This window comes from Gigantopelta aegis, chromosome 6, assembly GCF_016097555.1.
Source record: "Gigantopelta aegis isolate Gae_Host chromosome 6, Gae_host_genome, whole genome shotgun sequence".
In the NCBI taxonomy this organism is placed as follows: Eukaryota; Metazoa; Mollusca; class Gastropoda; order Neomphalida; family Peltospiridae; genus Gigantopelta; species Gigantopelta aegis.
Window position 1 is genome coordinate 58024141 of NC_054704.1, and position 13837 is coordinate 58037977.

At 35.9% G+C, this 13837-nt stretch overlaps 1 protein-coding gene across 1 annotated transcript in view; it reads right to left on the bottom strand.

Moving 5' to 3' along the window:
* Positions 1-13417, bottom strand: part of LOC121376192 (phospholipase A-2-activating protein-like) — a 30418-nt gene extending 17001 nt beyond the window's left edge. Inside the window, exons 1-5 of the mRNA XM_041504010.1 lie at positions 13248-13417; positions 5382-5575; positions 4053-4154; positions 3482-3601; positions 2544-2847 (exon numbers count right to left, since the gene is read on the bottom strand). Coding sequence (XP_041359944.1) covers positions 2544-2847; positions 3482-3601; positions 4053-4154; positions 5382-5575; positions 13248-13387 — 860 coding nt within the window. The 5' untranslated portion in view covers positions 13388-13417. The remainder of the gene's footprint in view (positions 1-2543; positions 2848-3481; positions 3602-4052; positions 4155-5381; positions 5576-13247) is intronic.
* Positions 13418-13837: the final 420 nt, after the last annotated feature.

Below are 13837 nucleotides of genomic sequence, written 5' to 3' on the forward strand. Positions count from 1 at the left end.
CGGTTATCCTTTTTTTAATGGTCTGCAGAAAAATAAAGGGGAGCTACGTATAATTTTCAACTTAGTACGTGGAGAGTATCTTGTTATTGGAACCTAGCTTATTGATGGCTGTTGTTGTTTGTTGCCCTAGGTTGTCCCAGTAGTGGCCCTTAAAAGGGCCTGATCTATTCAGATCGTGGCAGGACAACCCATGGGAAACTCTTTTTGCATTAGTAGCACGGGATCTTTTATTTTATATGCACCATCCCACAGATAGGATGGCACATATCATGGCCTTTGATATACCAGTCGTGGTGCACTGGCTGGAACGAGAAATAGCTCAATGGGCCCATCGACAGGGAAAACCCCCAGACCAATCGCACTTTTGTACTGGGCTACATACCGCCCCACTAGAATGGTACTAATGACCAAGGATGAGAATACATGTGCTGTGGCTTGGTACTGGGTGACATCCCACCCCACTACAATGGCACTAATGACCAAGGATGAGAATACATGTGCTGTGGCTTGGTATTGGGTGACATCCCACCCCACTACAATGGCACTAATGACCAAGGATGAGAATACATGTGCTGTGGCTTGGTACTGGGTGACATCCCACCCCACTACAATGGCACTAATGACCAAGGATGAGAATACATGTACTGTGGCTTGGTACTGGGTGACATCCCACCCCACTACAATGGCACTAATGACCAAGGATGAGAATACATGTACTGTGGCTTGGTACTGGGTGACATCCCACCCCACTACAATGGCACTAATGACCAAGGATGAGAATACATGTGCTGTGGCTTGGTACTGGGTGACATCCCACCCCACTACAATGGCACTAATGACCAAGGATGAGAATACATATGCTGTGGCTTGGTACTGGGTGACATCCCACCCCACTACAATGGCACTAATGACCAAGGATGAGAATACATGTGCTGTGGCTTGGTACTGGGTGACATCCCACCCCACTACAATGGCACTAATGACCAAGGATGAGAATACATGTGCTGTGGCTTGGTACTGGGTGACATCCCACCCCACTACAATGGCACTAATGACCAAGGATGAGAATACATGTGCTGTGGCTTGGTACTGGGTGACATCCCACCCCACTACAATGGCACTAATGACCAAGGATGAGAATACATGTGCTGTGGCTTGGTACTGGGTGACATCCCACCCCACTACAATGGCACTAATGACCAAGGATGAGAATACATGTACTGTGGCTTGGTACTGGGTGACATCCCACCCCACTACAATGGCACTAATGACCAAGGATGAGAATACATGTACTCGTTGTGGACATTAAACAATACGATTACACAGGAGTAAATCTTGATGTTAATTTGTAGAAAAACAATAGTTGTTCGCATCAATGAATACCTAACTGCAGTTTTGGTTATTTCTTTGTTAATTTTGTACCCATGGTCGAGAGCACGCATGCAGATCGCGATCGCGGAAAATGAACATGCGGTATTTATACAAATTGCAGTTAAACGTACACTGAATAAAATTAGTTTACAATACTCATATTTGTTAAATATAGATTTGTAAGGCTGTGAGGTGAAATTTAATAAGTTAGCTGGATTTTAAAAAGACCGTAAATTATTTTAATTTTTTATTATTATTATTATTATTATTTTTTTTAATAAATGGAATATACTGTGAAGTCGGCATTCTTAGCCTAGGTATTTTATAAACAGAAATCACAAGCATTTAACACGACGCTGACATCAACAGCAACAACATGGCGCAAATTATGAAATTGTTGGAGGTGGGGAATTGATGGGTCACTTAAAAAAAAGAAAGAAAAAAAAAGAAGCAATTTAAACATAAAGACAGCTATTTCAAGAAATAATGAGCTCTATATTTAAAAAAAAAAAACACTTAAGTTTTTTTATTTGGCGAAAAAAACACTCTCCATAAACATTAACCCACCCCCCATATTTCTGTATGTTTGTTATTTAATGTCATAGGCCTTAGAAGTTGGGGCAGGTGTACATGGGGTACTGGCTTCCAACTCTGAAGATAATGCATCACCCCATCCTCCCACCGCTGAAAAATCAAAGTAATATATTAACTGCCTGTACCCCCATTGCTGTCTTTGATTTTGATCAGGTAATACGGTTTTGTTATTCAGATTTATTCCAGTTTGTACACAATTAGCTGAAAAAGATGCATTTTCATATTCATATATTAATACTCTATACAGTAAAACAATTTTGGCTAAAGCATTTTCAATATGGCTAATAAAAATTCCATTTGGCTACAGGTATTTTTTATCCAGGGTGAGCCCTGTGTACTGTGGGCTTGAAGACCACTAATTGCATAAGTTTTCATAAAACTGACCTTTCTTTGGCCTGATACAAAATTAATATTTTAAAATGTTTTATGTAATATGTACAGTGATATGGAAACACCAGTGAAATAAATCAATCCTGGCAATTCAATGAAAAGAAAAAACACAAATTACTCGGATGATTGTCAGTACGTCTAAAACCAAAGAAACACTGCCAGCAACAGCAGAAGAGAAAAGCACTAACCTTGCACCAACAACAATATCTCCATTCTGTAGTGTGCAGACAGCCCATACCGACTGTGTAGGCTGTGCTATTGTTTGTACGCACTCGCCGTCTTTCCACACACGAACAGTTCTGTCCTCACTAGATGTGACAAAGTCTCTGCCATTTGGCAGCAGAGCAATACTATAAACAAAGTTAGAGTGTCCATAGTATGTGTGTATACAATCCCCGGACAGCAGCCAGTGCTTCACTGTGGCGTCGTTGGAGCATGACAGGAACTCACCATCCTGCAGCACAGCCAGTCCGCGCACACAGTCGTCGTGACCTGAGGAGCAGCAAAACAACACAACACTGTACACCATTATCTACGTTTCTAATGGATTTGGCTATTCGGTTGTTGTTTTTTTACCATACCATTTTATATAGGACTCTTACAACTTGATTTTTCCAAAAATAGATTTAAGTAACCCTATTTCCTTTTTGAGTAACCTGTTTGTCTATGTAAATGAAAAAAGTTTGTTTTGTTTAACAACACCACTGTAGCACATTGATTAATGATGGATGTCAAACATTTCCAAATGCAGCAAGGGATCTTTTATATGCACATTCCCACAGACAGAAAAGCATATACCACAGCCATTATTCCAGTTGTGGTGCACTGTAAAAATCCAATCAGCAGAATGGATCTTTTGAGGTGGTTCCCAAGCACTTAACTGACTAAGCTAAATCCCACCCCTACCATGTAAATGATGTCCTTAGTTTAATGCACAACAAAAAATAAATTATGCGAGTGACATGTGAACAAAATGATTGGTTTCGCAATTTTCAGAGCCCTGTGCCAGTTAATGAATTGGTCAATATTTGTTTATTATTGAAGGTACAACTCCACTTTCTTCTGATTTGCTGACCTATGATGATTTCATTGTTTGGGGCAATTCTAGTCATTTTATTAACCATACCTGTGAATGTCTTTTCACATTTTCCTGCTTTAAAAAGTTTAATAGTCCTGTCTGCGGATCCAGTTAACATAATGCCTTGTTCAGACATCACTGCTACAGCCCATACAGCTGCCTCATGACCTAAATAAAACACACATTGGTGAGACAGGTAATCAACATAAGTGCATTTCTATAACAAAATCCCAAAACATATCTATTCTCAAATCTAATAACAATGTATTCACCAATAAAGTAATATATACGCAAATTATTAATCAAATTTGGATTCATTTAGTATGTGATATACAAGTACACATTAAAGTATGTATCAAAATATCTTTAACATAAATACTGTGTAATCCAAATTACATGTATTTATTTAGTGTTGTTATATATGTTCCTTCAACTAATATCCTGGTTATCCCTGGGGAAAGACAAACAAATGTCTTCCAATCTCTCACTGTGGTTGCTTTCTTTTAGCACTAAGTTAAAAGACTGCAATCAAGTAACATTGGAACAATTGACAAATTGCACAAATATGCACTGATGGTTGAATATATATATTTAGAGTACTGAGTAAAGTTGTAGTTACCTTTTAAAGTCATAACACACTTGTGTTTCAACCATACTTTAGCAGTCATATCCCAGGATCCACTCACAAGAAAGCTAAACTTCCCAACTGCCAAAGCACAAACTATAACAATAAAGGTAACATTATATATTGGTCAATACTGGTTATACCACATGAAATGCAGAGCACATGCATATATAATCTTGAAAGGTAGATATGAATTAATTATATATATATTTTTTTTCTCTCAATCAAATGATACTAAAAATAAACTTGAATGCCTTTGTTCACTTCATGACAATTTTACAGACTGTAATCTAACAGACTAAAATAAAATCTCATGCACTACTTTTTCAATATAATGTTTCAAAACACACAACTCACTGTCAAATTATTAGCAAGATAGTATTGGTATTTATTATATACATAGCAATTAAATATATAGATAGATCTACAGAAACCATAAATGTGATATTTGGTGAAGTCATATTTTTACTGTATTTTAGCTACAGTGAAAATATAGAAATCATATTTATATTTTTGTGAACATTAATGAATCAGTTATCTCCCTTATAAATTATTACAAGTTTTTTGTTGCTTTAAATACGTGTTGAAAACATACTTCAGACAATCAGCCAACTTGTGTGATAATGATTATGAACGTATCTGTTGACGTTGAACTAGTCACAATTATGACAGGGCAAGGTGCAAGTTTGATGATTATCAATGCATCTGGTTATTTGTTGTTTTTGAAATGTAATTAAACAATTGTACCTATAAAAAAAATGGATATGCAGTGCAATTACGATAAAATATTTAATTACTGAATACGAAGCTGAATAATGATGACACAATGTCCTGTCATTGAGTGCAAGTTTTTTAATTTGCTGTTCAATTTGTTTTGTATTTGTGGGTGGGATTTTTTAGGATTATTTTGTCAAGTATGTTTACACAGCAGTATTATTAAGTAATTATTAATTAAATAAAGATACTTTTTATTTGTTTTGTTTTTTTAAATACCATAGTCACGTAAATTTTCACCAAAAGTTCAACCGGAAGAAATATATCATGGCGTTACGTGTTTTCGATAGGATCAGTGAAAGACATTAACAAAAAAAAAACCCAAAAGATATTGTCAAAAACTAGGAAAGATGTATATAATAAACAGACCATTTGATAGTGTTTTTTCAAATACAATTTTAATGTTAATTTGTGATGTGTGAAAACCATATTTTCACTCACTGTTTCGCAATTTGTGAAAATATGGTTTTCACACAACACTCGTTGACATAAAAATTGTATTAAAAAATAATAATTAAATAGCCTCTATATATTTAATTAAAAACTTACCAGTGCTTGTATGTCCCGTTAGTTTAGCAATTGGCTGAGTGGAGTCCAAAGTGAATGCCAGAATTGACGAGTCATTGCTTCCTGTGTAAACGATGCCATTAGGGTAGGTGTCATCGGGAGGCATGACGCACACACTAGCTACAAAGTTACTATGTCCACCCATAACATGACCTTCTGTGAACCCTTGTGTTTTGCTAAAATATAAAGACAAATTTATTAAGTTATGGTCACTTAAGGAATAGCCGACAGTCTGTGTATGTCTTTCAAATTTGACTAATATACTCTTCAAAAAAAGAAACTTGACATTGATTTTCACATTTAATAAAAAAAACACCTGGTAGCCATGATACAAGCAACCAAAGATCAAGACACCATAAGAAGGGGATTACTCTGTACATGTCTGAAACAGTATCTCTGGGAATCCACCTGAAACATGTACACAGGCAAATATGTGACATAGGGGTGGGCAAAACGTCAGTATCGGTTATGACCAGCACGAGCCCTGATGACAGCTTGACAACAGCGACACATAGAAGTAATTAAATGTTGCACAACACGTTGTGGAATGTTCTGCCACTCATGCTGCAGTGCCGTAAGAAGTTGCGGACGTGTCTGGCATGGTGGTTTCCTTTGTCGCACATGCCGATACAGTGCATCCAGTAGATATTCTATTGGGTTTAAATCCGGCAAATGGGCACTGCAGAAACTCCTGACTAACAAGTGCAACATGTGGTCTGGCATTGTCATGCCGAAACATTCCACCATTGACGTTGATGTACAGAATGATGTGATGCTGCAGGATCTCGTCTTGATATCTGATGCCTGTCAGTGCACCTGCCACATGCACAAGAGCCGTCCTACCACCATGATGGATTCCTGCCCACACCATGACACTGCCACCACCAAAACGGTTGACTTGTTGAACACAGTTTGTAGCATAATGTTCCCCTCGACGTCTGTATACATGTGTGAGTCCATCAACACGTGACAGAAGAAAACGATACTCATATGAGAAGAAAACGAGACTCATATGAGAACAAAACAGTCCTCCACCTGGCACGTGTCCATCTCACCCTCTGCTGACACCACTGCAGACACTCCACTAAGTGACGTGGGATCAAAACATTACGTCGCACTAGTCTTCTAAAGAAAATTTCTGCCTCCTTCAACTTACTACAAACTGTCTGGTTAAAAATTCTGCATAGTCCAGGAATGTGTGTCGCTGTGGTTGTTGCTGTTGTGGTTCGATTTCAAAGATGACGCACCCGGATGTATCGATCTTGAGCGGCAGTGGTTACTATGGGCAGGCGTCCCAGCCACTTGTACATATTAAAATATAGGAATCTGCATACCAAAATATACACATGTAGGAGTTTTATAGGAATTTTGAGGTCAAATATAGGAAAATTTTGACTGATTATCATGATTATAGGCATTTTACACAGATTTTAAAGACATTTACATTACTAATGGTATGTTCTTACCTTGCATACGTACACAAGATACCATCTACTACCTCAACAAACAGGGTTGAAAATTAGCAGTCGCCCGGTAGCCCGTAGCGACCTTTATTGGTTATGGGCGACTATGAATTTCACAAAGGTAGTCCGTTGGACGAACATTGATTTTAGAGTCTGGCGAATATGGTACCAGGTGAATAATTAACGGACTGAAACTGAATCGAATGTGACTAAACACACTGCTATTGTGCTGGTGCAAACTACAGATCTGGCAACAGACAACATTATAGAACATGTTCTATATTTTGACAACGCCACTTACCAGACTCAGTCTCAGCTTCTGAAATTTTGGTCTGAGGCTTTAAAAATATATAGCTCAAAACTACTGAAAACACATCATTTTTTTTAAGTTGTCAGATTAATGAACTGGATACGCCATAATTATTTAGCAGACCTACTTTTTGACATTATTCAATGTTATGGTACAAATTAATCATATTTAATTAGCTTATATTATTCTATTATTATATTATATGTACTTTTAACCCACACTCATACAGGCAAGGACCCATAAAATTCAAGCACTTTTCAAGGACCTACCTTACGTTTTCAAGGACCATAAATACATGAATGAATGAATGTTTAACGACACCCCAGCACGAAAAATACATCCGCTATTTGGTGTCAAACTATGGTAATGCAAATAAATAAAGTGATGATCAACATCAATATAAAAATTCAAGGTTTAAACAAAAACAGTGTAAAGAACTGTGTCAAAAATACAAATACAAATATCACAGAATTTTATGGACACCGAATTTTACTCTAAACTTCAATTTGTGCTGTATTGGCCATTCTCAAAGAGAATGTTACACCCCTGCACCACAGTGAAGTTACAGCACGCGCAGGGCAGGGGCATAAATACAAACCTTAACCAGCCTTTTCGTGCGATTTGAGTGCGCTCTCGCCCAAGGCGCCAATGTTAATATCTTTGCGAACAGGAACACACGGCCTTTGACACATCCTTACTTTCTCCAATTTCTTTTTTTCAAAAGTATATATAGCAGAAGAGGTTGACTGTTCTTATTATCTAACTAATCATCTGACAACCATGTCATCACATGTAACTTATACTGGTAACCCAGAATATAAATTACAGCATGATGGAATCATTATTTGCACCTGGACCGTAGACTTTGAAATATTATTTTCAAGCTACCACATGGAATATTGATGGCAGTGACTTTCCATTGTAAAGAATGTAAATAGTGGTTTCTCCAAATGTGACTTACATGTAACAATTACATATAACCTGTTGGTAATGATCCTTTACAAATTTTCCACTTTGTAAAATTCTACTAGTAAATGCTATTACTGTGTTTGTAATTTTTTAATGAATATATGTAGTTAGATACATAAATAATTTTTACATTTTAAAACATGATTAATACTTTTGGCTGAAATCCGCCCATTGCACACTTTGGTAAACCCCCTAGAATCCAATTATTGGATAAAAAATTATTACTGATGGTCACAATTGGCTCTGGTTATATAACAATGTTTATTAATATCACACTGGTATTGGAATAAATATAGATTATTGCATGTACAGGAGTCACATACAGAATTTATTTCCCGAAAGATAGTGAGGGGTATAAAACAATTCCCAAACTACTTTCATAAATTTCCTATGGCACCCCTGCTTGCATATAAGCCTGAAAATAATCATAATGAATTAATTTAAGTTTGCTCGGATGAGTGAAATGTATAATTTAGTCGTCTGGCGGGCAATCAAAATTTATCCTTTTTGTACACTTGCATAGTCTGCAGCAAAAGTCGTCCATTTCAAAGCTTGGCCAAGACCGCAAGGTCGTTCACGGACTTCGATTGGTTGTGCAAGTAACAAAACTATAACTGCCCCAGACCTTGTCTTTTAAGGTGCGTGAGTGCGATCACGCTTGTACAACACACGTAATTTCAATCTGGCGAGTATGAAAAATAACGCATGTTACACTTAAAAAAAATTGTGTATGTAAAATAATTCTGTATATTGATTGCCACTAATTACCATATGTAGCTGATAGAAAGACATGTTTAATAATACCAGAAGAAAACATGATGTGAACAGTTGTGTCCATGCAAGCTTTTAATATATGACTGGTACTTCTCTTTTCTATACAAATCGGAAAACACTGTTTTAATAATACCAATCCGATCAAAACTCATTTGCCTATTTAATTTATTATTAATTTGAAACAGTCTACTTTTATACAGTAAATAGATCACAGCGTCTGATACGGCTAACTCATTTATACTGTTCCTATAGTGATGAAGAAAAAAAGGAATTGAATTAGATAGTAGCTTTTGTAGCCTACACAAATGAACTTGTTAGAGGAAATCAGCGAAGTCAGTAAAATTGTCTTGATTAGTTCATAACTTTTAGACTACAAAGCTTACGCGAGGTCTCGAAAATGGCAAGCGTGTAACTTTCTACTTTCTTTAAAAAAGAAATGAAATCGAGACAAAGACAATTCAAAAGTAGACGGAATAATAAAAAGAAGGAAATGAAATGATAACAGGTATGTAGGAATAGGCCTTGGTCTCGTTTACCAAAAAAGTATATAACTTAATTTAAATATTTGTATTTCAGCCAGAGGTTAATGAATGTACATATGCTATTTATATATGTGTATATATGTACAAAATATAGTAACAGTAATCAATGATCAAAACTGACTATTTAATTTTTGTTTGTTTAATATGTTTGTTAGAAAGTCACAGACCATGTGACTGAACATGATTTGATGTGCAGTACTCTGTGGCATATTGACCAATCAGAGCTATCGGGGTCAGATTATTTTTACTCTTGGAACTCTGGCTGCACGCACTTGCTGGTCTTTATGACAACTTGTTTTTCATTTATGATTGTGTCTAAAATTATGGGGGGTTTTGTTTTTAGATTATCGTTATATAACGGCATCCCACGTTTGGAATAAAATCCTTTGTAATGACAGATTTTGTCGGAGTTCTAGCTCAACAACTTAACGCTGACTTCACGTAACTTGTAGTGGTAGGTCAAACGATGTGTTACAAAATGTTCAGGGAGAGAGACTGTTTACATAATTGTTGAATTAAAACTGCCAGTTCAATTGATAGTGCCCCAACTAACACTATCAATTGAACTAATTCTAGGCCTACATTTATCGAGTTATTTAAAACATAAAAATAATATGAGGGATCTAATTCAATACGTAGTGCACACCTGAGATGCTTGGGTCGTAGTATTAATTGGACAACCAACTCAGAACCAGTTGGTTTTTCCCATCCCAACTAATCATGTTTGTTGTACATAATAATGAAATTCAAGACAAGTTGATTCCTACATGTTTAGCTGCACATTCATCAAACCATCAGACATTGAAATGGTATCTATAAATGTATGCATCAAATGATCTGAATAGTATATATTGTAATTAAAAAATCAAATTGTCTGCATCGGTGTATGTCATAATTATATTTCTATTACTAATAACATTGCTCCTAAAAAAAAATAAAAAAAATAAACCAAACAACATAAATTAGAAGAAAACATTGGTTTATTGGCTAATTTTTGCAACACATGTCTCTACATTTGTATGTACCAATTACTTTATAAATGAATAATGTTTGGTTTTCACTCGCCTTAGCATTTTTGACGAGTGCCATTTTTCACTCGCCTAAGTGTTTTGAAGTGTGCGATTTTTCACTCGCCATGGTCTGCTGACCCCCAACCACCCCCCTCTCTTATGCTCACTCTTTCTCTCTCTCCACCCATCCCCTATGTACAGTGTGTATGTGTGTGTGCGTGCATGAGGCCCCTGGATTTCACGGAAAAAATAGTTATCAGTAAAATCATGAAACCGAACTTTCGTTTCTCATGATTATTATATTGAATACTGTATTTGACCGGAAGAAGGCCAACATCCTTGAATAAGCGCCCCTCCTATTTAAAGGCATTTAATTTCACTTTAAGAAATTAGTCCTTTATTCATAAATCATTGTATTCCATGAAGGTGTCCATGAAGTAAATTGCCAAACATGTTGAAGAATCGAGAAAAAGCTGTTTAGAACATTACGATCCAGCACGTTACTAAAATGGATATGTAGACTCTTTGTAAAGTTAAGTTTTCGCTTTATCTATGTGAGATTGTGCAACACATGTGTGACGTAAAACGAGGTCAGGGAATTACCACTGCACAGTCGGTTTTTCACTATGGTAGTAATGTTTCATATTACGAATTCGAAATTAGGTTGTCCATCTGCACATTTTCGCATTTGTTTCCCAATTAAATGGACGTATTAAATGTACATGCAAATTAACATTTAAATTGACTAAATGTTAAAGCACAATGAGTAGGCACATGTGCAGGAAAATTTGTAATGGGTTCTAAGCAGTCTCTGACTGAGTCTGTGTGATGGACTCCAGGGTTTAAAATTAGCAGTCGCCCATGGTGACCTTTATTGGTTAAGGGCGACTAAGAATTTTACAAAGGTAGGGTCAACTCAAACAAGAGCCTTATGTGTTGGAAAGATGCATACCCAGACCACCAACACATACTGACACTTTAGCAAATATATATATTGCTGGATATACTTATTGCTAGTTTACTGGGATGTGTATTATTACAGAACATTGAAATGTATTACTATTTATCATCCCGCAAAAACCAGGTAGAGTGTGTTTCTCTAGTTCTAAGGCTCATTCCTGACGTTACGCGTTAAGTATTACATAACCACCAGCTCGCCAGAGAGCGTACTCACTGGGATGGTACAAAATGGCTGCGCCCATTATATATAATAGCCGTCACATTTAACCGTTTTATTAATTAACTATACGATTATATGTGTTGATATTAAGCAATAATGTGCATTATATATCGTTGAATATGCATACCATTACCAGGCCAAATGCTTTAATTGTCCTCTCCTTTAAGGTTTTAGTCTCTTTATACTGCATTATCGATTACTCCAGAGACAATGTACATCAATCTGCATATAAGTTGGCTGTTTTAGCATTTTTCTTTACTCCTGTATTAAACATTTATATTCTGCATCATTTAATTGTAAGTTGTAAAGAAATATTTTTATATATAATGGATTTCTTTAAAAAAAAAAAAAAAATGGGTTTAAAACTTAATAATATGTTTTTTTAATATGAATTTTAACTTTGTTCATTATGAAGTTACATGCCAATTCATCGTTTTCCTTTTGACGCAAACGGACTATATACATGGTTATTAATCAACACAGAAAATTATAGTTTTTATTTTTGCTTAGAGGGCTAGTTAAATTTGAGAAGGGCCGGTAAGATATTTCTTCAACAGGCCCTGCTGGCGACCATGGTTTTCATGTTAATTTTCAACCCTGGGACTCACATCAAGAGCACCAAACGCCAGTATTTGTAAGGAAAACCGAGGGTATACTCCCCCTTAAAATTTTGAGACTTAAATGTCCTGAAATGCAATGTCCTGCATTCTACCTGTACATGTATGATGCAAAATTCATACTGAAAAATAGAGGGGTATACTTTATTTTTAATATTTAAAAAAAATATATATATCTCTTTCGTACACTCGTCCGTTATGACCCCTCACCAAAAAAACACCCCACCAAACAAACAAATAATATGTAATTAATGTTTTTCACTGTGAAATCAAGTCTTTTGATTTCACAGTGAAAAACATTAATTACATTTTCAATTTTGAAAAGAGTATATTTTCTATGAATATCATCTATGATCATTCTAAAGTAAAGGGTTAAAATAAAAAAATCATAAACTCATATCCAATTTTCCTTCATTTCAATAACAATTTCTTTTTTTTACATTCACAAATTTAGAAAAATAAACATATTTGGTAATGCAGGTTTTAAATACGACTTTTCGCATCGACCGAAAATAGAAAGAAAGAAAGAAGTGTTTTATTTAACGACGCACTCAACACATTTTATTTACGGTTATATGGCGTCAGACATATGGTTAAGAACCACACATATTTTCAGAGGAAACCCGCTGTCGCCATTACATGGGCTACTCTTCCGATTAGCAGCAAGGGATCTTTTATTTGCGCATCCCACAGGCAGGATAGCACAAACCATGGCCTTTGTTGAACCAGTTATGGATCACTGGTCGGTGCAAGTGGTTTACACCTACCCATTGAGCCTTGCGGAGCACTCACTCAGGGTTTGGAGTCGGTATCTGGATTAAAAATCCCATGCCTCGACTGGGATCCGAACCCAGTACCTACCAGCCTGTAGACCGATGGCCTGCCACGACGCCACCGAGGCCCGACCGAAAATAGAGAATGTTAGGATACAAATTTTGAATATGCCCCTACATCAAGCATTTAATAAAAAAAACAAAACACACCCATTAGGAGTCCATATGCGTGCTGTCATATCTCTGGAACCGGATACAATACCGCTGTCAGGAATAATAGACGGAGCAACAGAACGGACATCTTTTTCATGACCAAGAATATTACAACGCAACTTATAGGGCGCCGCCATTTTTGTTTGGTCTAAAACACCCACTCTCAAGTTTAGACAACAAAGGTTCCGGACGCGGTCTGACTATTTACCCCAAGACACCATAAATAGTTTTAAAATTGAATTAAAATGTACTATTTTATCAAATATTTAGTGGAAAATGAAGCAAAATAATTAATTTTAAGCCTAACCCCAAGACACCGCCTATTTACCCCAAGTCACATACGATACCCAAAAAACATACACGATACCCCATATACCCCCCAGGCTTTAAAATGTATATAATTTATTTTTAAAAGAGATACATGTTTTCTTGCTGTTGTTGGTTTATATATATATATATATATATATATATATATATATATATATATATATATATATATATATATATATATATAAGTATATATATATATATATATCAAAGTAGTCGATGGCTTAAAATTAATTCTTTTACGTCATTTTCCACTAAAT